General features: G+C 34.9%; 2 protein-coding genes across 3 annotated transcripts; both read right to left on the bottom strand.

Annotated features, from left to right (window-relative positions):
• Positions 1 to 7,713: 7,713 nt before the first annotated feature.
• Positions 7,714 to 10,398, bottom strand: LOC120333014 (uncharacterized). 2 transcript variants are annotated; one of them, XM_078119245.1, is made up of 4 exons: positions 9,874 to 10,398; positions 9,280 to 9,472; positions 8,563 to 8,656; positions 7,714 to 7,986 (listed from the first exon to the last, which is right to left on the bottom strand). In XM_078119245.1, exons 1-4 carry the CDS (start codon positions 10,164 to 10,166, stop codon positions 7,901 to 7,903), a joined length of 666 nt encoding a protein of 221 aa, XP_077975371.1. In that variant the 5' UTR covers positions 10,167 to 10,398; the 3' UTR covers positions 7,714 to 7,900. The 2 variants fall into 2 exon arrangements, with proteins under 2 accessions (XP_077975371.1, XP_039256294.2); XM_039400360.2 differs by having other exon boundaries at positions 7,727 to 7,986; positions 9,280 to 9,505; positions 9,874 to 10,236.
• A 1,359-nt stretch (positions 10,399 to 11,757) lies between these two features.
• On the bottom strand, positions 11,758 to 26,756 carry LOC120333147 (uncharacterized). The gene is made up of 19 exons (XM_039400505.2): positions 26,655 to 26,756; positions 26,431 to 26,538; positions 24,876 to 25,151; positions 24,322 to 24,654; positions 23,033 to 23,332; positions 22,320 to 22,601; positions 21,732 to 22,004; positions 21,324 to 21,482; positions 20,752 to 20,934; positions 19,976 to 20,181; positions 18,442 to 18,618; positions 17,667 to 17,871; positions 16,954 to 17,050; positions 16,196 to 16,333; positions 15,703 to 15,819; positions 15,021 to 15,145; positions 14,255 to 14,354; positions 13,596 to 13,651; positions 11,758 to 12,795 (listed from the first exon to the last, which is right to left on the bottom strand). Exons 1-19 carry the CDS (start codon positions 26,701 to 26,703, stop codon positions 12,773 to 12,775), a joined length of 3,207 nt encoding a protein of 1,068 aa, XP_039256439.2. The 5' UTR covers positions 26,704 to 26,756; the 3' UTR covers positions 11,758 to 12,772.
• Between the last annotated feature and the right edge of the window lie 816 nt (positions 26,757 to 27,572).

Genomic DNA, 27,572 nt, shown 5'->3' with positions numbered 1-27,572 from the left:
AGCAGTAAACTTGATGTCAGTGCTTTCGTCAGGCGCCAAAGAATACGATGGAAATTTTTCCGCTTTTGCAATTAAAGTTTCCGCAAAAGAGTTCCCAGGCTCTTCAACACGACGAGTTATGGTCTGTCTTGACAGGCTATTTTTGTAAACATCTCTTTTATTTCCAGTTCGTAAAACATTGGCAACCCGCACTATACATTACATCACTATACATATACACTATACATTCCTCAACAAACTTTCTATCTGAGAATGCCTTCGTTTATTTTGCGATAACATCATATAGAGGAGTAAAAGAACAACTGTGTTAACGACTATGAAACCTTTATATATCGATATCTCCTCTCAGTTGGTTTCGATTCAAAATGGCACTCATGGCTTGATTGGAAGGGCTGACAGAGCACGTTTCAGGGAAATAAACAAATTGTTTGTATCATATCATTGTATACTACATCACTCGAAAAATAGTTTTACCCAATTTTTTTATTCAATTCTGAAAATTCAGCGCGGGCCATCCGAAATGCTTCCGTGGGCCACTTATGGCCCGCGGGCCCCGGGTTGGACGATCCTGGTTTAAGTTTGAAGCAAAAATGTGAAAAATTTTGTAAAAAAATAAATAAGACTCTAGTGGGTTTATTCGTCTCAAATCGAATGACTTGGATCGGACCGTGATCACTATATAACAGATTTTCACTGTATTCGTGTCATATATCCGATTTCCCGATTCATGGCGTTTAAATTTAGTTCGCGAAGGAAATGGAATTTCCGGTTGTCATAATAAGGGGTACAATTATTCATTAGATTTCATATGAGTGGTCTATATTTGTCGAGGTACATATACACGGCATCTTCAATTCGCTGAAGTCTTTCATATCTTAATTTTCTCCTTTATGTTTCCTCCCAAATAGTGCTGGTATTTAGAAATAGGATGGATAAAATGATAACATCATTGTGCCGGAATAAAAAATATTATATTAATACAATACGATGCACCAGCCTGGAACGCGAAACTGGAACGCGTCTTTCATATCTTAATTTTCTCCTTTATCTCTCCTCCCAAATAGTGCTGGTATTTAGAAATAGGATGGATAAAATGATAACATCATTGTGCCGGAATAAAAAATATTATATTAATACAATACGATGCACCAGCCTGGAACGCGAAAGCTATGAGAAATATTAACATTATCAAAGTAGTTTAGATTTGGATAGAAATGGCACAGCGATCTTTCTAATGCTGCTATTACTATATTACCGGCAAATTTAGTTTTTTTTTCGATTACACCACAGGATGCAACATGATATCTAACATTTCAAGTCGAATTTTATCAACTTTCTCTATGTGGATTGATTTCGTGGCAAAAAAATAATGGAAGCCGGAAAATTAGGAATCGATCGCTTTGATAGTTTGTTTTCTCAAAAGCTCACAAAAGACAAAATTGCATTCACATGTGAAATTTAAATTGAACCTATGAATTGTTGTTGTTGACTTCGTCGCTTCCAGGGTCTTACACGGACCCATATGTCACCCTAAATTTTTCTGCTATTTTTGCTTCATGGGAACATATTAACGAACAACTTAACGAACATACAGTTGTAATGTGCGACTGCATTGAGAAAGCTAATTAGCATACATGATTGATGGAATTTCCGCACTTATTATAGTTATTGAAGTTAAGTTATAACGTTTATGAAATTGAAATCGCTTTCAAATTGGATTAAATTATCAATAGAAATATAAATCGCGCGATATTTGAAATTGGGGTTATTTGAGGATCGTGAAACTTGAAAGTCTATTTATATGCAGTCACGAAACTTACGTTTGTCGCGTTTCTCGGAAATATTGCTCAAAAGAAATTTACCTGTGTGCCATAAACCACGTTATTTGCATAAGATTGACGTTCAAGATTTAAAAAGCTTTCGAGATTTTCGATCACGGAAAGCGTTGTACCTGAAAGACTACTTACGTTATCGAGCCAAAATAAGAGTACATATGAATAAGCATCTTAAATTCCTCTAGTTACTGGAAAACGATGTCGCCATATAAATTTTTTATTCAACATGAAAAACCATACAAATATCGAAAATGTAATACGATTTTAACAGGATTTAGTTATCCGCTTAACTGCGATTGTGATGTCTTTCTTACAAGCACTTAGTATAGGCAAATAATGTAAGTTTTTTTTTCATATATAAATGTACTAATATAGAACTGATACTGAGAAAAAACTGATTTCCAAAAATGCAAGAAAAAGTTTTTTGTGTCTGCAAATCGTTCTACTATTTATTGAATTTGTTTCCGTATAACTTTAACCCTAATGGCATTTTAAATGATATAAATCATATTAAACACAGTGAATTATTTTAAAGATAATCATGTGTATCTGATTTGTAGCAGATACATGCGGGACGTATCTATTATTTAACATATTTTATATAAAGCACAGGATGTAAAATTTCACATACAAACTTTTCTATATCGGTTGCATTCCTATTATGGGCAATATGCATGTAAGAATGGCACATCTTACTCAAAATATATTATATTTTTCTTAGAGCAATGTCTGGTGGTACTTTCTCCTTTTTGATACAAAGAAATTTTATCTGTTTATGTTTACATTTACTAGAAATAAATAGCTTTTGGTGGAAATTCGTCCTTGAAATAACAGTCACTTCCGTTCCGTCTTCTTCGGAATATCCGAATCCTAAAATATTCAAGTGACTCATATTCAATGATAAAATAAATGTAACCATGGTCGAATAATATTGTGCACGAGTGTTCAGAAATATCGGAAATACAACATTTTCTGAAAAATTCTACGGGTATAAGTTGTATAATGTATAAGTTGACTAATAGCATAGTGGAAATTAAATCTTCCATATTGGGCATGTGTTGCCAAAGTAATTACATCCACGATTGGTTTGGAGGCCAAAAAGAAAACAATCTCTAACAAACTCAGAGGAAGTTTGAAGAATAAACGTAACGGCTTTCCAGCGACTTCTTCAGAGCCATCTTCCACTTAAATTTTGAAATCGATTAGTCCATTTGTCGCAGAGAAACCCGATCAATTTCAACAAAAACAATTCGGCAGTACGATTCATATACATACAGACTTCAGATATTCACGCAATCATTTGTTACGTTATTCAGTTATTGACGCAATAGAAAGATGCGTATAACGTGGTTGTCCATACCGCACAAAACGTGCGTGAATAAATTATTATTTCATTTATCAATTCCACTGAAGGTTGAACCGAGCTTCGATGATCCAAGTATGAGTATAGTATCAACTCACGGCAGTACTTGGTGGGCAACAAACGTTTGATATATGCCCAAATTACGAAGAAAATCGATGTTAAATATACATTTATTATTATAATAACTTAATATAGGCTGATGATCTAAACATGAACAATTATTCTAGGAATTTTGTTATATCTACCAGACTTATATCACTGTTTTGGCCAATTAGTACTTCTAGAGCTGACAAGCACGATATGCAAATACGGTATTGACAAATACACCTATGTGTTTATATATAAAGATATTGCGTATACAAGTTATAATTACGCCGGTATTGCGTTAAATAGAATATATATAATAAATAAACTTAGTTGACTGAAAAATAGATCATGCTGTTGTCAATTTTAATGAAATTTACCCCAAAACTAGGCCATGGTTATAAGAGGTGCATTTCTAATCAGAAATTTTTTTCAAAAACGTGTTAATGATTTTTTGGTGTGTGTTCCCATTCTCTCAAAACAGGGTAATGTATGAGCAGTCAGCAAGACGTAAGGAGGTGCTTGAATAAAATGTTGACTGTGGAATACAATATCATTTCAATGGACTTTATTAAATGCAAAAGCAAAATTGCTAATCGTGACCAGAATATTATTGTTATTTTTATAGAATAACAACTAAGGCATTAATGACATATAACGAATATTTTGCATTTTTAGGAAAAATTTATTCATTCCGTGTTTATGTGAATTTTTTATACTCTCATATTAGTATAAACACCAACCATGCGGTAAAGTTAGGTCTCGTGATGCTGATTAATTTTATTAGGAATGAAGTCGATATGATTCGCACACACGCACACACACACACACACACACACATACACATATTAGAGAATATAATATAATAATGCAATGAATAGTACCTCACGTTTATTTTTAGGTGCTAGGTAAAATGGTAACCTTAAAATGCATTTTTATCACGAGACAAGGATAAAAAATGGAGCGTGATTCAAGCATTTCGGTTCGTGCTTCTTTTATGACAAATTTGATATTAATAGAATCTTATTGGTAATATTTAATGTGTATAATGAAAGGTAATTTTAGACGCAAAACTGAAGGGCAATTTCAGGTCTTTATTACGCCAATTGATCAATTATTATTGCAATAAAATGCAAATTAATAAAGAAATCCTCGTTTTTAAGACGAGCGTTGAGTAATGACGAGCGCAATGATTTAACAATTTTTTTTTCAAGTATTATGTCATTTTATTATTTATTGGAAAAGTCGTTTAGTTTCGAACCGAGGTCTATTTTTGGACGTATATAGTTTTTTAGTGTTCTGTTGAGTTCACTTAAGTTGTATGCCATATCGTGCATGTTATTGAATATAAAAGTTCGTGGCAATACGTTTTGCCCGATTCTGTCGTGAAATGCTTTTAAAAACTGTTTATAATTATATGTACAGTATGGTTCTTCAATTCAAACGCATTGATATATTGAAGAATTTCCGAAAAATGTTGACTTTCATATTTTCTGTACTACGAAATAAATTACTTCATTGGAACAATTACTCACTTTTATCTAGATACTTTATCATTGCTAATTTTTATGGTAATATTGACATCTTGTTCAGTAGCCACTGCCAAGTCAATGCTCGGGGGAAAATCCTTATTCCGTTAGCATGAATCTTGCTCTCAGAACATCAGCTAAAAAAAAGCAAAACCATATTCAAGTATTGAATATTTGAAAGACATTGGTACTGAAGTTAAATAAGAAACAAGTTTGGACTCTAACGACTACAACATAAACCAACTATTCATAGATTCTTTTTCTGTCTTAAAGGAAGACACTAACAATCTTATTTGAGAATAATCGAGTTTATGACAGGTAAAGTCAAGTTTTCATTTTGCAACCAGCAAACGCATTTACAAAACACAAGAGAGTAATTACTACAAAAAAACATGCGACTGGTAAAACAAAAATTCACACAATCAGTTGATTTGGAGATATTGTAAATAATCGATAAAAGCCGTCTGCGCGAATCACCGTGACTTTGCTCGCAGTTTCATGCACTTAGTTAGTCAAGTACGCTTGGTAATACCTTTTATTGAAGGACAAGTTGAGAAGCTCAATGGGGCACAGTGCCAGAAGATATGTGACGCCATAATGCAGTCGCGATGAGTGCAATGCTCTGTGGCACGCCATAAGCTCAAACTTGACGCGCGAATGGTTTGGTAAAAAAATAATTATTTTTTTATATGAATCCTAATAACTTATGTTTATTTCAGAATAAACTTAAATCAACACGTCTGATTGAACCTTGCTAGCTCGTGGCCTGGCAATCAGAAGGTAGTATCTGAAAATGAATGAGTAGGGCAGTCAGTATAGCGAGCGGTTAGATTGGTAAAACCTGATTTTTACATTTAGCGTAAATTACACTAAAGCGAGTATGTGCCGTTAATGAACGCGTAGTGGCGTACCTATGGATCGTTTTGAAATTTTTAGTGATTGAAGATTGAATTTTTCGCCAGAAGGCTATTACTTTTATTTATTTTAAATATTTCTGTAAGCTCTATGGGATTCGTTTTTTGTGTGCTATGACGTCATTAAAATTTACCACTTTGTGGCGGTTACGCGAACGCATATCAGTCGATCTCGTGCTCAGCGTACTCCGATGGATCTTATGCCTAACGAAATTGGGAATGTTTTTATGGGAAACCGTAGACTGTGAGATCTAATCTTATAATGGAGAAGTGACTCGGATCACTTGGTATTCCAACTCACGTTGAAACTGAATCAAGAAGAATGGATCATCGTCACAGAACCTAGAAAAGCTATGACAGTCCCGATACAGGTACTTGTAAGTTACCGCATATGATTTTCGGAGAATTGGTGATAAAATATTTCGTTTTGGTCTCCGTGTCCACATATTTTAACAAAGCTCTCTTGTAATTAAATCGGCACGTTTATTCAAACATGCTTAGTTCCTTAATCTATCTAAAACAGAAACACAGAAATTTACAATTAGTGTGAATACTGTCTGATTTGGCACATTTTGTTGACCCCTTTGCATTGTTCTGTTGCCAGGAAGGTTAGTAGGCAACCTTAACAACGAAGAGTCCACATATATTCACACTGGATTTGTAGATTTGCAAGCACGAACAAGCATTCACAATCATGAAAGTAAACACATCTCATCTACGGTCTGGGTTAATTAACAGATGGACATTTAGATTCAGTGATTGGCGTCGCTATATCTTCTTTGGAGTCCAACATTTCAAATTTGTGTTCGAAGCAGTATAGTTTTACTGAACATTATCATTGGTTATTCATTATGTGTTTTATTTAAGTTTGTTGTTACTTATCGATCTCGATCGGTAAGTATGTTGATAGGTATTTGACTGTCTGCATTTTGCATGTGCTTTCATCATATCTCGGACCAGTAGCCTATTGATTGTGGATGATGTGGATCATTTCCTATAATTAGCGAGTTATTAATTTATTAGTGTTGGAACACGCGCTGTCGCAATTGAGTCAGAGCGATTGAACATGCGGAAGATCGATAAGTCGGCGATCTCCGACCGTTATCTAGTTATGTTATTATTCGAACGTGGCGTAGCACACGACAAGATTATTTTTGCAACTTAAGAACATATCCTAATTAAACTATGTGAACTGACATGTATTATGTGGCACACGTTATCGTGCTATCTAGTTGAAAGGACAGACCCATGTAAAAATAGAGGTAGAACACGATAATATAAACGATATTGAGTTAGACCACGTTCGCGAGCTATCACCGATGCATCCTTGGCGCAAGTGCAGTTTAAAGTAATTTGTGGCGTCTGAAGCTGCCGCAAAACTATGGCGGGATTTCCAAACCATAGGCGCTATGGTCAAACCATGGCGGATGAATTTTTAGCTGCCACAAACAAATTGCGTGCGGCGGGGTACCACGGCAGCAAATTAAAACCATGGCGGGTAAAATTGTGCTGCCAAAATCAAGGCGTGTAGACTGTAATGACAGGACTGCCCCTGAGGTGACACATTTTGAGTAAGTTAGAACATTTTCCTTATGGGTACAGTTTTGATGAATTTGGGGTTAGGTTTCAGGTTTAAGTAGATATTATTTGGCATGATAAACTAAAATCTGGTACATGACTTTGTGAATATACCGGTAATAGCGCCATAAAACCAAGACAAGAGAGGCCGCTGTTCGTTCGTGGCAGGAGCCGTCAATTGCAAAGCATATTTATCTTTGATTAGTCCACGCTCCACTATGTCCATTTGATGGAACATTTCGCGGTCGAGCGTGACGGAATGAAGTGTTCCCATATTTCATAAATTGTGTTCCCATGAAATAAATTAAAACGGTAACGTGTCCCCTAAAATTTGGAGAAAACATAAATCTCTTGACTCCAACTACCTTCATTCCCTCCTAACTAATACAAGCAAATGCATTACACACATTATGCACCTGTGAAACGACGAGTTTGCTTTTTATATTAGTCCCATTGGTGATCGCGTATGATATGTTTTGTGTTTTTTTCGTTGGAAACGTCTTTTATTCAATGCTTTCAGAAAAATATTAAAAAGTTGTAAAATGAATCTTTAATTAAATGCTCCTGAGTCCTGTCCTTTTTGAATTCTTTTCTTGTTTAATCAAAATTAGCAGATTCGTCTTCTTCCTTATCAAGTAAGTCAACGTCATGTGCGTCATCGTCGTCCACGTCTCCGTAGTCTTCTATAGTAACAAATATAAAATTGCTTTTTATTTTATATAAAAGACACAATATCAAAGACTAGGCTAGAAATAGTAAAATATCATTTCTTGTTGATAGTTAAAATGATCATATACCCTTTTTAACAAGCAAGGATACTGTTGAAGGAATATCCAAACTGAGTCATGACCAAAAAAAATATATATATAGCTAAATAGCGCCCCTAGTGATAATTTTAACAATGGAAAGCTTTCCAAAGTATTACAGATAAATGTATCCGCATATTCACCGCGCCAAAAACGAAAAAAACCTATGTTAAAACTTTTTCTTTTTACTTCATGTTTTAAAACAGCGTTTTAGAATTATACAGAAGACTCAAAAATATAGAATTTATGGTGAAGCTCAGTTACAAATTGTGACATTGATTTATCGAGTTTTATAATTTGGTATTCACTGGAATATTTTTGAAACTTCAATTTTATTTGTTCAACCAGGCGTTTTATTGTCATCTACGATCTCTAAAAAAAATAAATTATTCTTTCACCCTTTCTCGGCTGTTGTCTGTACATAATTTATCCTAGAAATTTTCATGATATTACCTTTCTTCATATCTTCGGCAATGACTTGTTGAGCGATTTCATCATCATACCCTTCGACAATATCATTCATAAGCTCATTGATATCTTCTAGTTCCTGGAGTGAATAAAATTGTATAAGATTTGCTTTTCATGTGAACGGAACCGATAAGACGGCTTAATCATATGGTGAGCCGTTACTGTTTAGATCAGTGATTATCAAGCGGTGGGGCGCGTCCCACAATGGGGGCGTAGACATACTTTAGAGGGGCGTGAAGCTAATAAAAAACAAAAATATTTGTTAGATTCGATCTTGTCCGCCTTATTTGTTCTTAAAACCTTTCATTTATCTTATTATTTACATTCCATCCATGTATATTCAACGTGTTTTTTGAATAAAACATACTTACTACCTGTTATTTGTAGCTTATTGCTAGCTAGTCATTATTTATTCTAATTCTAAAAAGGGGGCGCGGCTTAAAAAAGTTTGAGAACCATTGGTTTAAACAGTTAGTTATTTGTTTCAAATGTGTGAACTTGTTGGTGGAAGAAGACGTAACCCAATATTGGTTGCACAAACCATCCTACGACGGCGAGTGTAATATGGTCAGCGTGTTTTTAGCGCTATGCACCAAATGTTTCAACTGCGTATTGAAATTTAACTAGTTTTGAGAAATAGTCTGGATTATGTGAGTTTCCTCCAAATCCGGAGCCTAGTGGATATAGTCATGTTTACTTTACCTGCTCATTAACTGTGTTGTCTCCGCTTCTGCGCCTTCGGCGACTTGGGCTAGAGTAACTGCTTCGTCTTCTACTGGTAGAGTACGAACTGCTTCGTCTTCTACTGGTAGAGTACGAACTGCTTCGTCTTCTACTGGTAGAGTACGAACTGCTTCGTCTTCTACTGGTAGAGTACGAACTGCTTCGTCTTCTACTGGTAGAGTACGAACTGCTTCGTCTTCCATAGCTGAAAAAATGCAATTATTAGTAAAAATTACTATGTGGTGCCGTGTTTGAACGACATCTCACTATAAAACTATATTTTTTTGTTTGTTATTGCTGGAGTATAACCAATATTCTTTAGTTCTTTATTATTGCCATCATTTTTATGCACACATGATATGCTGTATAAACGCGGCAGCGCTACTTGCGCATAACATTACCAATCTATTAAATATTTGAATTAATAAAGTATTTTTATGCAGAGTGAGTGAGGAATAAAAAGTTCCGAATAGTCAAAGGGAGGAATTTAACAAAATACGATGGGAATCACCACATAAATCAAGAACTGAGAAATAAAATATGTTACGCTGGTTTTCTTTTGTTAATTTGTACCTGGGATACGGGATATGGAGGTTATGATGATGTTGTTGCTCCCCACCATGCTGAGGCTCGACAACGTGATGCTCCCCACCATGCTGAGGCTCGACAACGTGATGCTCCCCACTATGCTGATGCTCCTGTGTTGTACTTACAGCATTAACAACTGGCTCCACGTAACGCATCGCTTTTGGTACTTGTTTCATTACATTACCTGAGAGTCGGGCTAGACTTGACACCCACGCGTCGGATCTTTTGCAGCCCATGGTTGAGATTAGGGCAAGCGCGAGAATGATTTTGAAACTCATGATTATGATTTCACCGAGATATAGCCTGGCATCGAAATACTGAAAAAATAGCAATATGTGATTTTACTACTCAAACTCTTATATATAATTGAATACCAGGCATACGATTCAAGTTGATATAAAGTTTACCACGTCGAAACCATGAACCAAAATATCAAATTTGAAATTTTGTTGTTTATCTTGTTGTTATTCTTCTTGAAGATAGAATTAAGTAATGTTGGAATTTGTTATCAATTTACAGTACAAAACACAAATTGTGATAAAGACCGTTAAAAATCGAAGCCTAATAAAGTCCTGAAATAATTTGTTGCGTGAAGTTAGAATTGCCCAACATACCTCGAGAAGATTGTCCAGATATGGAAACAGTTTTCATTGGATGTCGATTTATATAAGTTTTTCATTCGAGTTGCTTAGTGGGCATTTTAAATTAAGTTAATATTATGTAGAGAATACAAATAAGCATTTTGCTATTTCCTATTCATAATGCTGAATTATCGGATGTAAAACAAGTTATAAATACACATACTCCGTTAAAAGAATTGTCTGATTTTTAATCTAACAACCATTTGTGGAAAACGGGTTTTCCCAAGCTTGGATACAATAAATGAATGCATGACTCAATGAAGTAACGGATATTCCCTCCATTTATGAGACAAATAATTGCTGAACTAAACAGTTTTGAACACAGTTTAATGTACTGTGCAATTTTATCCGCCGATTTATTTGAATACAATTTGCTATTTTTGTACAGTTTTCTCGTTTCATTCAATTCGGCAGATGCGATTTAAAATGGGGTTCTGTCTCATAGGGCACAATAAACAAAACGACAGTATTGGTTAATCCTGTCCATTCAGATCACGGGGAACGCCATTGAAACGGTTGGCCTTTTGTACAGATCCTGGTAGAATTGATAATTCATTTTATTTTCAGTTTTTGTGTCCTATGTGATTTATATTCATAGCTATAGACGGAAATGTCGTTGTTGAATGGTTTAGTTTTTTGTTTAAAAATAAGCTCTATTATTGAACAGTTTTATTTTGAATGAACGTTTTTCTGAAAAACACTATTTTCGATTCAGCAAAAAAAAAAAGAGAACAATAAATTTAATGGAAAGAGAATGTGAGGGAATCCCGTTCATTTTATTGCATGACCGGTAAACACTTCCCGACGATTGTTGGAAGCCTTTTATGTATCAGGGATGTCAATCTTGCGATTTTATAAATCGAATGACATTTTTCCGATCTTGAATGATTTGGCCCCGACAATCTGAAGCGAAATATCAGGTGCCACAGAATCGAGATAAAAAAAAAGGTGATAGTATACTGAGTAGTGTATAGTACTGGTAATTCAAAATCAGGTATCATTTCGTTGCGGAGAAAAGGACACTTCATGTCCGATAAATAATATTAAAAATCAAACGTAGAATGATGGGGTGAGTTCGGGGAAGCGGAGATTTCAATGTTGGACATTTAAAAACAAGAAAATATATGTTGATTTAATGTTTCAATCGACATTCCGTATAATACTTCTGTGAGAATCATCTTCTTACAACTCATCATCTATTTCAAATATGGCATTATACATACATAGATATACTCGTTTCAGCCATATATTTAAAAAAAAATACCCAAGAATTAAACTCACAACAAAACGTATGATTTTTAAAACAGTAGTGCAAAGTGTATAAAAGCATAATTATTTTCAAGTATTTTTCATCTCCTACTTACAGAAAAAACCCAAAATAACAAGGATTTGCGAGGGTCAAGACCAATCAAATTTTGGTAACAAAAACATGGTCGTATAGGGCTATAGGCTACTATAAACTGTTAAAAAAATCAGTGAGCTTTTAAGAGTTCCTGAAGCGAGATTTTGCCTTCTATTATCACCATTTGAAGTATAAAATTCCGACTCCAACTCCTTGTCTGGTTGTCAAAAAATTGTTTGTCGTTAGCGGTTAAACTAAGCATGTGAAAATCATTTCAAGATTTCAACTTTCTTGAACAAATGGTTACATATTGCGTCAAAAGTACTCTTAGCGATATTTGATCCAAATTTTCAAATAATAATCTAGATCAGGTTTGGCTGAATACAAATTTAAGGTTTCTTCCTGCAACCAACATAATTACAATGGCTTCATAAAATGTAGAAAATATAAAGAAAAAAAATTACAAGGCAGGAATGAACTTGAACATTGTGTTTAATTAAAAAAAAGAAGTACAATAAGCTACGTTTTGAGCTACATTTAAAATTGTGCAAAAAGTGTTACGACGTTGGGATTAGAAAAAGATTTTGGAATATATGATGGTAACCTTGTATTAAACTGCATAAAACAACACCTAATTAAAATCTACCAATTATTACAGAACATTCAAGAATATATTCATATAAATTCAACTATTTTTTGAACTACTGTTAGGTTCTAATTAATAATAATTACACATACAACATTATAATTTGTAAGCAGCAGAATACAGACTGTCAAAAACAGTGGCAGGATTTGATATTAAAAAAACAAACACAGGAGAGAAAGCTATTTTGCTTAAAAACTGAAGAATGAACGATGGTGTTTCAACGTTTCTTCCAGTTGACTTTACGTAATCGCCACCTCACAGTGCGTCATAGGATGTATCTAGATATTAAATATTAACTTGTCAAAATTAAGAGCAAATTACCAGGATTTTGATTTTTGGTACTGAACTAATGGTCATACTTGGTATAGACATATTTTTGAAATGACGAGAATCTTCCCAGTCCGGTATTGCCTGACCAATTTATTATATCCCGGGTCAAGTTGTAGGGAACTTGTCAACAATTAATAACAAATTACTAAAATTCGGTATTTGCTAACTTCGACTGAATGATAGGTTTTAGGTTTTCTGCGAATTAATAATTATATTCTCTTCTGAGGAAATTCATAATGAGAATTAGTAATCTCTGGCTTTTTGTTTCACACTGTCCGAGGTAAAATGCAATTTTTGGAAGTAATGAAACTTGAAACAAAACTTTTGTTGTCCCTTTGCCATTAACATTTTTGTATTTAGGAAGCCTTTTTGGATCCAAAGCAAAGTGATTTGCACTATCACAGACATACAAATCTAATTGCCCTTAATTGTTAATTGGTTTATTTAAAAGTTTGAAAATAAAATGTATGCTCTTACATTATAGAAGAAGGGAGGGTTCCAACTTTCAATTCCATTTTGAAAAAATGTTCAACTTGATTACAAATTCAAAGATATTGATTTGTGGATGTCGGTCCAAAATAAGTATTACTTTTCAATATAACATTTTCAAAATAAAAAAAAATTTTGCGAACAAACTACATAAAAGCAGCTAATGATATGTTTTTACTATTTTTGGGATGAACAAAATGTTGTTGGCAGGGGGTTTGAAACCAAAGAGCATAATTTTAAAAAGATGCTGCAAAGTTACCTTTACGATATGAAAATCTGTAACCTCGATCTGCCCTTGATTTTTTTCCTTTCCTCCTAGAATACATTCAAGTAATATTTTAGTTAAGGGGAAAAAACCAGAATGTTAGCTGACAAAAATTGCCAGGAGTTAAATTAATCACAATATCATATATTTCTACGTTTTGTCAGTTTTGTCGGTTATTAAATTAATTATGGGCTTGGAGTTAATTTTTAAATATCACCCCCAATAAATGGAATGTATATTAGATATTTTTTATCCAAAAATAGATGTAAGAAATGACCGTAATTCACTCATTGTAACAGAAAATTCACTTAAATACCCTTGAACGGACAGTGTTTTACACACCTAAGAATTTAACAAGAGCAACAATCAAAACAACAAGAATTTGGCAAATACATTGTGTCCAATAAAAGTAAAAATCTACTCGCAAGCCGAGTGTGCACTTATGAGTGAAAATACGGTAAATAAACGATGTCTCCGGAATTTTGCATGCAATATTGGATAATGGAGAATTTAGATCTTTTTAGTCGATTATACTTATTGGGATGTACCAGTCAAAATATCATTGTTGATCTTTTTGATCATTGTACATCTTTTGTAAATGAACACTAAATTTTTAAAGTTAAATCGAATTTGAGAAATTAAATTGCACTTACCATCTAAGATAAAATATAACAGCAAGAGCAACAACAACAACAGCAGCTAAAACTGACAAAACAATAACGGTGGCATTGGACGAATTTCCAGATGGAGGTCCTATGCAAAGAAAAATCATATTATGCTTGGTTTTCAAGATATTTGGATATAATCCATAGAATATTAATCTCGAAATAAACTAGCTAGAATGGATAGGAAGTAAATGTGAAAAAAAAAACTTGAAAAAATATCCGTGGACAAGTTTTCGTTTTTCAAATAATAAATCACATTGTTTTGCAAGCGATTTCATTATAAAACTTCAAGTACAAATCCAGTTTATGATGGTTAGATAATGTAAGTTCTGTTGTTCTAATTTCAAATAATCTGCTAATAAAATATGCAATCTGTCAGCGCTGGTTTTGGGTACTCCCGTAGTGTATGTACCAGACCGGAGATAGGCCATAATTTTATTCCGATTTTTCCTATTTTTGTTCTATTACAAGGTCGGTGACTAGGTCTTTGTTAGCCAAGTGGATATACCCCTGCCGATAGGTTTCAGTCCCTTTACACAACTTCATGTAAAGTAGGCGAACAAAATCAGTTACCTCCATATTGGTACACACACTTCTGCAGCGCTGTATTTCGTATGTAAAATGGTTATGTATTTGAATTGACACCATTTGAATTTAAAGTGAAACAGGAACACTCAATATTGACAGATGGAACCAGAATACAAAATAGTGAGATACGTTAAGAAATATAATGATAAAAGTAATAAATACTTACGTTCTTCTTTGAGATATACTTGCGAAAATTCACTATTTGCAAAATAAATCTTGTTTTGGTCAGGCGTTGTTGTTATTAGATAATATATTATTTTGATGCCAAATGGTAGTGCTCTATTCCATGCGCTAAAAATAAAAATAATGAAAATGTTAGCGTTGCCGGTTAGCAGAGATTCTAGGTTCAACTGCTCACGTCAAACTCGAGTGAACACATTTTTTCGGAGGAAGGTCATGAGTTCAAGTAATAACCAATGTTGGGTTGAAGATTTCGAGTCGGGTTACGAGTTATCCGGATCTCGAAATGGGTCAATCGCTCAATCTCATTGGTGGTTAGTTGACGACGAGTCCGAGTCATTGTATATAAATAACTCGAGTAACTCCTTTTCCTTGGATTATAATGACTCACACCCAATCGAGTCGAGTCAATAAATCGAGGCTCTTCAATACTGTCAATACCAAAATCAGTAATAATCAGATAAATTAACAAGAGATCGATGCTTGATTAATAAACAAGAGATAGATACAAAGGCCAAAACGAAGTAGCACGGGTAGGCAGTCTTTCACAACAGGCTACCGGTACTGCAGTCTTCACGACTTTACCACGACGATCATCAACAACATATTAACAAAACGATCCATATGTACACTTTGTGTCAAATAACTGTTCCATTTTATTGTTTTGCCTGAAAGCTTGGCCGTTTCCAATATCCCTCTTCCTTCGCGAGCCTTCCGCTGGCAGTGGTATGCACGAAGACTTCTGTGAGTCGTTACCGATGTCTATCTGGAGAGTGGATGACAATCTGTGGAAAAAAATTTTGCGTAATTAGGCGAAAAAATGTAATCTTACTTTAACGAAGGTGTGTTTCATCGAGCATCGATTTCCTTGTTCATTTCTATAACGGTGACTAATCAGTAATAACTGACCAATAACGTAACATTATATTAGAGGCAATTTGAAAATGAGACACCTTTTCGTATTTTCAATCATGGTTTTAAACATTGATACATTTTCGTCTATTGGCAGGTAAAAATAATGAAGTTCTGGAGACTACTACCATCTATATGTATTAAAAAATTGAAACGGAGTTGTGGCAATTTTTTTTCGCACCAAAAAGTTGCCTAAACAACAACGATGTAGCAAAGCAAAACACTGCGTCTCCAATAAAGTAATCTTACGCTTCTGTTGCATAAGCAAAGTATTCTTCACCGACTTCAATCTTTTCAGCATCTGCTGTTTTAATTTCCAGAAAAGTTGACTGATTCACATGAGGTGAATCACCTTCTGCAATGTATCGCACAACCAGAAACTGGCAACTATAAAAATAAGAAAATACATTCGAATTTCATAGATTAAAAACATCAGCTCTGTGGTAAGTCATCCATGAATACCTTTGATTTTGACTTTCTTTCCTTCGATTTGATTTGTTCATCTTTTATAAAGTTTAGTTTGGCTTGATAATAAAGGAATGGCCTAAACAGCCAGCCTCGTACTTTTATCCAATACCGATTCTCAAAATAGCCAATTTCATTCATTTTTTCAATATTTTTTGATTTTCATCATTCTCATAGTTTTGGAAATAACAGCTTTTCAAAATTGTTAATTACTTATCGATCTCGCTCGGTAAGTATGTTCATAGGTATTTGTCTGTTTGACACTTTCGTATTTTACGCGATATATCACGAAAACGAGGTTGAATCTGCTCCAAATTTTGCATGTGCATTCATCATATCTCGGACTTGGATGAAATATGTCGTATAATTAGCGAGTTATTAATTAATTAGTGATGTGACACTCGGTGTCGCTATGGAGTCAGAGCGAAGGATACACGTCGCTAGATCGATAAGTCGGCGGTCTCCGATAGCTATCTACTTCGATGCTTCTTATATCATCCATCAAAGACTTCGATTTCTCTTGAATGGAAGGCTCCACTAACCTGACAGGTCCCGCTCTGTTATCTGCAGGTGGAATTGCTGTTGAAATTTCATTTCCTTCGTGTGGCGACCACAGTGGTACTGTCACGTGACTTGGTGCTGATTAACAAAATAGTACAGGTATAAAATGTTGTGGGCATGTTTGTAAATGGAGAAAAAATAATAAAATCAATTTAAATATAACTTTTCGACACCAGATATCGTTATTTTAGTAGTTCATCCACACCAGTAGGTGACGCATCCATACAAAATAACAGAACAGTGTTATTGTTATGACAACATATACAAGCAAATTTACATTTGGAATTGTTAATTGTGTCCTTACTTTATATATATGCATGGAAAGCGCTATTTTAATACATCAACAAAGGCGGCGGGCAAAATTTATTCAAGAACAGTTTAGAAAGACAATTCAGTGCAGGCAAGAAGATTTATGTTCTAACGAATGATAACTTGATCAGCACGAAGTATCGAATCGAATATTCGCAGTGACATCATCTGTCCTTAAACTGAAATTCGACTCTTACGTCATTCTTTAAAAATATCAATTGGAAAGATTTTTGACTCCGAAATTAAGCGTTTTGTTTAATCCGCAATTTCTACTCTTATTCAACCAAAAAAAAAATAAACAGTATAACACTGAAGAGGTGAAAAAAATTGACTCCAACGCATGGAAAGTTTGTTCCTCATATATTTACTTACTGGAGCAACTCACCAGCTATAGGAGTTTCACATTTTCCAACGGGAGTGACACTCATGTCATCACCTGCGCATGATTGGGCATAAACCTCCGCAACGTAGTTGGTATTAGCTTGCGTACTTATACTCTGTTCTTGGACGTCTTTTGTGACGTTGAATTCCGAAATTGTGACGTTGTAGTAGGAGTCTGGATCGACAATGACTGTCTCCGTCACTTTGACCTTACAAAAGCATTCGAATATATATATAAAAATAAATAAATAAATAGGAAGCAAGCAATAGGAAGTTATAATTTCTCAACTATCGAAAAGTATATTTGGACACGAGGTGTACCTATGTATGAGTATGATTGTCGTTTTGGGGGTTGATGATGTTGTGAAAAATCTCTACAACTAATGAACCAACCGATTTCCCATTTTCTGTACCCAATAAGAGCAGAGATCGCTAGAACCTTTCTTTGTACTTTTTTAAATTTGGGGCTTGATATTTCAACCCAAATGTTGCTATTTTTGCATTCAGCTTCACTGCTTGGGGATATTTTTAATATATTACAAACCCCGTGCCCTGAGAAAGCATTACCAGTAGTTCTCGATTCATAATTTAGATTTGAAGTATTTGAATGGCTAGATAATAGATCTCGGCGATGGTGTCATGGGCCACTGCTGTACTGCCTTTATTTATCTCTTATCGTCTTGATATTATGATGTCCATTTTTCTTATTTTCCAGTGAATTTCTCCCCACCATCTGAAATCTAAAATGCGTCACTAATACAGTATCTCATTTTACTTACAAAAAAGTTATCGATATCATCAATACTTCCATCGTAATTCCATGTGATTTCACAGCTGTTGTCTTCATTCTGATTGATGATTGCATTATTCGGGGCTACCGGTAAACCACGTGTAGCTGCTGTTGTTTTTATATAAGGATTCAATCCCTTCTGACACAATTCATTGACTGAGTATACCTTGAAACAATTGATTATTTTACTCAAAAAAAATTTAGGTATTTCTGCTTTAATCAATCGCGAAGAAGACGAAAGACAACAAAGTGGTCTAATCATATCGCAATCCATGGCAACTCATTTTCGTTACCAGTAGATGCCAGTAGTTGTGTATGTAAATGATAAAGATCTCAACAAGGCTACAAGAAGATGTTGGAGGAAACAATAAAATCATATTGGAAAGTTGGAACCGTAACGAGTCTCCGGAGGTCCTTAAAGGAAGCACATTACTGAGTTTCTAGCCAATAAAGTATCCCGTAATTCACTTTCGACGAGTAAATATTAAAAAAAGTAAATCGTAAAATTTCGTAAGTTCATGATGATTTTACTGGTGGGTTTACATATGCAGGTCCATGTTTCCGAAAACAAATATCAGGCTAACTAATTCCTTATCCGATATGGACTGGTAACCGGACGATAGGCCGTGGTTCGCCATATAAGTATCGGCTTTTCTCTCCCCGGGATAAATATGCAAATCCTATTCTATCCTATCATCATTTCCATGATATCGAGATTTGAAAGTGTGCCGTAAGTCTGGCAATCACTTTTGTTTTATTGAAAATGGTTGCCCATATTCTTAATAATCTCGTCCGGTTCGGATTTTTGAACACAAGGTACGGTTAGTGTGATTGTTTTGTTGAGAAAAACACTTTGTCTCACACCTATGGATCAACCAATTCTAAATTTTTAGTACTAAAAAAGCTATTTTCAGAATTCTTTCAGAGTCCGATGGGGCCCGTTATCTCCCTTAAAAATTTGACTATTTTATTTTAATTAAATGGAAACATTTTATTTTTCCATACTTCTCGACTTGGCCGCCATTATTCCCAGCAAATTCGGTGCTGTTGTGCGGGACCGATACGCGATTTTCGGGCCCATATATTTCAGCATTGCTCTATTTGTTTAAACTGATAGCGCTTCGACATAACAATTCCATCATAAAATATTGTTAATATTCTACAAGTATTACGTTTTATCTTTTGAGCCGTAATGTACTTATCGCATATTTACTTTAGGGAAAGCAAATATCGCATTGGCTCTTGACGCGTTGAATACACATACCTGAAGTGGCAGAAGTAATCTAGGAAAGCTTTGATAACAAGACGATATCATTTTCTACATTCTACACCAGATGAAATACTTCTGGACTGGTAAAATATGGCCAACTTACCAAGACAAAAGGAGAAGAAAATTAATTTGGAAATTATCTTTACTTTTTGAGCATTTGTTTCAATGGCGACTGTGATATTCTTCAAGATATTCAGATTTGTTAAACCTTTTTTTTACCTATAGTTGTGCGTCACAATGGAAGGTTACTTACCTTTACAAGGTATTCAGTACCGGGTGATAAATTAACGAATTGTTTATCGTGTACTCTAGACGTAAGCTGTTCTTCTTCAACGATGGAGGTGTTGTGGCTGAGTACAATTTGCTGAGTCGTTCCCGAAGCAGCTGTCCAGGTTACGCTCAAACTCGTGGCGTTGCATTCGAAAGCTGTCATCTCTAAATCCCGGGGAGTGTTGTTTTCTATATTTCATTTGTTAAATATGTAGAAAAATATTCAAGATAAATATGCGCCAGACAAAACTTATAAAGTGTTTCTAACTGTGTTCATTACATCATTTACTAGTTTTCTGCATCAATGGGTATCGTTAATAACATTCTTTGGTCAGCTATCTTAATGACAAAGTTGCAATTAAAGATGTTTCATGACTCAAGAATGGGTATATCTTAGATTTCCGATCACATTCTAATTTGGGTATCTTATGTGTCACGTTATATGCATTGCTCCCAATCGTGTTTTCACCTTTACTGCGAAGGAAAATGGAAGAGTATAAGGCTTTTTGTGGCAAGTTGCTTCCTGAAGTCTGGTTATCAGGTTAGATATGGTATAATTAACCATTTAAATGTCGAGACGTGGAGTCGGGTAATTATTTCACCCTGTTCATTAATGTGCGATTTGAATAAGTCAGCCTCTCTAATTCACTATGCCACGGTGATCATGTTTATGAGATGTTTCATTTCGTATTTATTGAATCAATGTTTATTATTGATAATTTATGACGCTGAAAATGTTAAAAATAAACTCGAAATTACCTTGAATTTCACACACATATTTGAGTTCACTTGAACAATCAACTGATTCGAGTACCCAATGGGTATCACTGTATGAGTACTTGACACATTCTCCACCTCCCGATGTGATTTGAACATTGGTTACATCAGAATTATCGATCCATTTCCATGCACCGTTTTCAAGGTGAGCTCCAATGTAGAAATCTAAGAAATATTGGAAAATCTATACAAAGCTCTTGAAAGTCATCAAAGTCATTGTATTACATTTACCTAAATATATATTAACCAAGCTGATAATAATTTTTAGGTAAAAAGGGCCGCCAGAAGTCCACATTGTGCTATTAAAATCGAAAACTTCTTTTTCGCTTTTATCTTTCAGCGCGATGGTCAATGGATAATCTTTTCAATGGTGGTTAAACATTTCGTAACGAAGACCTTCAGATAATACATGGTGCATTACACCTGTCTGGCAAAAATACTGCCAAGAAAACCTTTACAGCTTCTAAGTTTTTAATGATTGGCCTAGTTTGCAGGAGTTAACACAATACCAAGATTGAAGTTTAATCACAGTTCAAAAAATCCATTTTTATTACCGGTTACACTAAATAGATCTGCTAAATCTGTGACGGCGTTTTGCTTTTCCTGTGTTTTTACGGTGACAAGGGAACCACTACATTGCAGTTTGGCTTCATCGAACGTTTGATTTTCCACCGAAAATGCAAGATAGCTGTTTTCATAAATACCGATGTTTTCTGTATAAATCATAAATATTTATTAATTTCATTAGATATAATAACACAGTTGAAGCCATTTGAAAAACGTATTTCCATCATAGTGGATCTGCAGGGAAGTACAATAGCCCTCTAAAAAGGAGACTCAAATAGCGATTGTGGCCATGTGTCGAATCCAATTCTTAAATTCATACGCTGTAAGCTATTTTACTTGAAAAATGATTTTAACTCGAGAATTTAATTTTGGAATATAAATCATAAAATTATCACCAGAGTTAATGGTAATTTCCTCTTCATCTGTGCCCCTACTATTCGATGTTAAACATTTTAATTTTTCGTCACCGAAGCATAGAGTTGAATTTATTATGGAAATCGTAGATTTCACGTTAAAACGGTCAATTTCTTCGATTTCCGGCGTTGATAAAAATGAGTTTTCTTCCAAACTAACTCCTCCGATTTCCCACTTTATTCCGGGGAGAGGGTTTCCCATAGATGTGCATATGAAGCTGTCGTCAATTCGATTCAAATTTGATTCCGGAAGACCTAAAAATACAAATCACAGGAATTATTATCCTACGTACTTACTAGGGTGCAAAACCGCGAAAAATATTTGCAAGTTGAAATATACGTTGTTTTAAAAACCATGTCATATGGTCGCCTCCAGAAAGCAAGAAAAATGTATAAAAAAAAGCCTATAAGAAGACAAATCTATCTTCAAGTGAAAACAATTTCAAATATACCACTCTAGCGACAATTCTGTATCAAGAACAACCAAATAAACAATAGCAAGTTAGTAGAATGTAGATCCACAGGTTATATTCGTGCCCGTTAACAGATTTTGTAAATAAAAAAAATCACCTTCAATTACAATTCCAACGGTGGTTTCTGCTTCATCAGTTCTACAAGTATACTCCACTACATCACCATACTTTGCATTTTCAGTAATATATAAAACCGTTTCCGAATCATTTTGATAAACAATTTGGTTATCGTCTGTTGATACTTCTGTTTCATTTTGCCACCAAGATATACTCATGTCTTGAGGTCCGATTAACGAGCATGATACAGAATTTTTTTCGTTCCTGAGGGCTACGTAATTACCGTCGGCTTTAGGTTTTAGAGTAGTCGAAATTTTCCACACTATAAAAGAAAGAAGAAAACTGTGAATATTCAAAGAATAGGACATGATATAACAAATATAAAAATATATACAACTAAAACAACAGACAGGCAATCAGTGTTTTCGTATTTTAAATCGATTTAAAATTGATTGCCCGATTTTGAATGGTGTGTGTTATTTTATTGCGTGCTTTACCCATATTTGGTGGATGTGCGCATAGCGTACTTGTACGTTTTTAACTTTGTGTTAGGCTTTAATCGCCCCTTTTTGTTTCTCCTCTGTTGTTGTTTTGCTTTATGCCGGCTAAAATAGAATCGATTGATTGAAGTGTGCACTCTTGCACAAAGACTCCTTCAAGCTGTTCGCTTTAACGTTGAAGTTCACAAAATCGAGGTTCTCTTGTGGCCTCATCCTACGCTTAGTCGGACTATAGTTACGTTTATCTACTCACCGTATAATTCGACTCTTGCCGCATAAGTCGTATTGCCGAACTCCCCGGTATATTCAGTGGCCACAAACGTATAATTACCGGCATCACCATCGTCAACTCCCAATAAAGTATAGTCGACTTGCGTGTCGTCACCTTCCTGGTTTAAAGCAATATCTTCCTTCTCTCCGCTTGGTTTAATGACGACAACAGTCACGTTATCATACGAATTAAGGTCCGTAGTGATGCTGAGTTGCACAGTGACGTTATCGCCGGGATGGGTAAAGTATTTATCTTCGTCTGGCTGTATCAGTGTTGAATGTACTAAACAGAAGTGAGAGATGTCATTCGTACCATAAATTTAAGCTTGTTATTATGGCTACAGTCCTATTCCCTTAATTAATGGTATTTGTGGTGCGAGTTAAATTACGGCATTACCGGTATACTGCAGGTATCGGTAACTTTTTGTCGCTTGCGGGCCAAAATTAAAGGTTGCAAGTCATTGGCGAGCCGCACCTATTTTTAGAAAATCGAAAACCAAACGGATGGCCGATGAATCACATTTTTTCACACAGATCAGAAATTAAATTTCAAGCAGCGCGCGAAGACTGACCATTTGAATATTTTCTGCGCCATTAAACCATTTGCACTTAGCATCAACTTTTCTGCGTTTCGTTCCCATTTGTCTAATTATAATTGAATTATAGGCTCATTAAACGAGTAATTGTGAATTACGTAGTTGTTAGATTATAATATAATTTAGTCTCAAAATAAATTTTGTTACGTAAAGAATATAATCGTCAAAACAGCTGTTTTGTTACTATAGTTCAGTAATTCGCGGACCGGATTATATTGCTCTGCGGGCCGTAGGTTGCCGACACCTGCGGTACTGTAAAGGGCAGGCCTACTACTTGAGCTGCCAACGTTACTGAGTTTATAACTTCGTATAGGGGTGCGCGGGCTATGATCGAAGGGTATTGATTATGATTGTGTTTTTGAACAAAAACAAGCAGTAAATTTTCGATCAACGAAATACAATACTACTATTGATAAATTTCAGTTTTGTTGAAAGATTATGAATTTATTCATCCTGAGCGTTGCTTCTATGCTGTAATGATAGAACTATTATCGATTTTATATGAGCTTTCGAAAGAAAATAAAGCCAAGAAAACACCTGTAACGACGGCGTTATTAGGGAACTGGACAATTGAGTTTTTTATTCATTTATCACCCTGTAAAACAACATTAGTGCCAAAGCATGAATGTGTTCAGTTCTGGAATTCTCGCACTGCAAAAACAAAGAGAATAATCACCGTAAGCGTCGAATGACGTATCTACGGAATAATTGTTTTGCACGCCAGTAGTGCTGAATTCGATAGCTTTAAACTTGTATGTTCCTTCATCTACGGCTTTTTGCGGAGTAGCGACTTGGTATTTATAAATGCCTATTTGAGTCGTTTCGTCCAGAGTGGGAGTGACAACCAATATGACTTCATTTGATGTGTGTGGAGAATCCTCGAGTAATTGAATCCTAGTTACCCACAGATGGGTAGGTACTTTAGCATAGACTGATATGTCCATTATTTTGTTTATACCCTTCGTAAAAACAATCTTTGCATCAATCGGGAAGATCTTCACAGTAAAGACTAAAAAGTAAGAGACATTGCATCAGGTAACTGGACCACTTGTTTGATTCACTTGCTCCGCGTATTATAATGCATCCCATTTACCTCGATTCACTTAAAAATATTTACTACGTGTATTACATGTCAACTAATGCAAGTTAAGCCTGTTTCACGATGAACCTCGCAGCACGCTATTAAAACCCAATTATCATCACTCCTATTTTCATTCATAAAACAGTTACCGTATTTTATATTTGACGTTATTGCACTGCACGCAGACTCAATTTCAGATTTTCCTGTTGCGGAAAATAAGTAGCTGCCTTCGTCGCTTTTCGACACATTGTTGATAGCATATGGATAAACATTGTCAGGGTCGACAGTGATATTCTTGATGATTGCTTTGTTCGTGACGCTCACAACAATGTCAGTAATACTTGTCTCAGTCAATGTAACTTTTAAAGTGACATTTGTTCCGACATATGGGTATTCTTGACTGAGAAGATTAGATAGACGAAACTCTGAAAGAAGAGGATAGGAAGATTAGCCTGTACTGTAGTTTATTCATGCGAGCTTGACAGTCCTTTAAACATTCAATCATTGGTAGTTCACTATTATTTTACTTCTATGAATGGATTTACCATTACCAATATCTTTTCAATGAAATGAATTTGAGGTCACACGAAATATCGAAATTCATCTTTCTGTACTTTACAGCTAAATAACCTTCCGATCCAATTAAACAGTCATACTGCATAGTGCAGGGTCGGCCAACCTTTTTGGCCGACGGGCCACATTTAGTTTATTAATAATTGCGCGGGCCACTTAACATGGTAATTATGATCTAGTTTTGCTACACTGACTAAAAGTTGATGAAAAAACAAACAAAACCCTCGCACCAAAACTTTCTCAATAATGAGAACAATAAAAAAACGAAGATACAGTAAAGTCAACAAAGTTTTTTCTACCCGTAGACATTTTAGTGTGAAGTTTGGCACTGTTTTTTGCTAACAAGTTTGTCAGTACTCGCTGAAAAGGACGATGTAGCAATGCGAAGCGAATTTTCCATATTACTGTCAGAAATTAGTGATCTCACAGGGGATTTAACATGGTTCATCTGAAAAAAAACTTGCTTGTACGAGTACGTGCTGCCAAATTATGAGGTCATTGAAACTGCCATTCTGCCCAAGTGTGTGAGCTACTATTTATGTATCGATATCTTCCAGTTGGTGATGGCACTCATGGCTCGTTTGAAAGGGTATCATTGTATCAAATCTTCATATTAACTACATCACCCGAAAAATAGAAGTTTTACTCAATTTTTTTTATTTAATTTCGAAAATACAGCGCGGGCCACTCGAAACTCCTCGGCGGGCCACATGTGGCCCGCGGGCCACGGGTTGGACGACCCTGGCATAGTGCATACTAACACAAATGTATCTATATAACGTTACATTCGACCACAGTCAGACTTCCTCAGACAAGCAGTTTATAACAACCTTTGTCAATAAATATCAGAATGCGTATTTATAAAATATTGGCATGACAAACGTTTTTTATAATTCTGTCATTTTTACTATTTTTAGAAAGTAGAGTTCATGGGTGAAAACATCGAAGTTGAGAGTACCCGTAACATAATGCAGTAATGTGTTATTCAAAATTGTGAACATATAGACAAAACCGTAATGCCTAAATACCCATTTTTTGCGTTGTCCTCTGCTCACAATTATATCAGTAAATATATTCAGGACGCTTTAGTGGGGCGAAGAGCTGTAAATATTAAATTCAATAAAATGAGACCTGTGTCTTTCTCAGATGAACAATTACTATTCGTAGAACAGGAAACACTACCGCTTTCATCTATGCAACTAAAACCACCATCTTCGCAATCGCATGACGCATTTATACCTAAAAAGAAAAAAATATGAATAACGCAATTTAGATAAATTCTTATATTACGTTAACCTTACTCATCCGGCACCATTTATTTACTCTCTAGCTCCATCTAAAGTAACAAAAATTACCTGTAACACATCCGTACAGAAACAAAAGAAGAATCATATATTTCTCCATACTGCTTTAAATATACTAATATTAAGTTTGTTGATTTTATTTTCTGAATATAAACCGAATAAAGCTTTTAATATGTTTCGGACCCTTGATAAACCATAGAAACTTTGCAATAAAATTTATTACTCTTGTGGCATCGGGTAAACAGGAATTTCAAACGCCAATATTATAGATTAAATATTTAATATTGACACAACAAATAAAAATAAATGAAAAACAATATTAATTTAAAATAGGCAACTAACTCCATATAACGGCCCTCAATATAAAAAAAACTATACTTATGCAAAAATACCCTTATAGGTCATGTTCGGATATAGAAATATGTATATTGGTCGGGGCCTGTAAGTCGTTGCTAGCACAGTAGTACTTTTTATCAGATAATGCTTAGTTTAGAACGAAGGATGCACGCTACAATTACTGGTTTGTACCATTACTAGGCAACAACGAATCTCGTGGTATATCATGCATACCAAGCGTCATTATTTGCCGAAATAATGGAGAGTCTACATTTCACGAGATCACGTTCGAAATTTTTTGGATGTTTGAAGCAACATTCTTTGGCCCATAATTTTGACATTTGATAGGTTTTGTGATTCGCTACTAAAGGATTGAAAACTATATATATAATTCTGATATCGCCACAGTAAGTGAATGTAAAGGGTGTATCGTTGAATAGAATTGGGCGCGTTCGGACTCTTTCGCATTCTAAACCTTTTTTGTAAGCATACTCAAATTGAAAGGGATCGTCTAAAATCAGGGGTTCTTAAACGATGGGACGCGCCCCACAAGGGGGTCGTAAACAATTTTTGAGAGACGTGAAGCTAATTAAAAATATAAATATTTGTTAGATTTGATCTTGTGCCCTTTAT

This window comes from Styela clava, chromosome 13, assembly GCF_964204865.1.
Source record: "Styela clava chromosome 13, kaStyClav1.hap1.2, whole genome shotgun sequence".
NCBI lineage: Eukaryota > Metazoa > Chordata > Ascidiacea > Stolidobranchia > Styelidae > Styela > Styela clava.
This window is presented reverse-complemented; position numbering and strand designations above follow the sequence as displayed.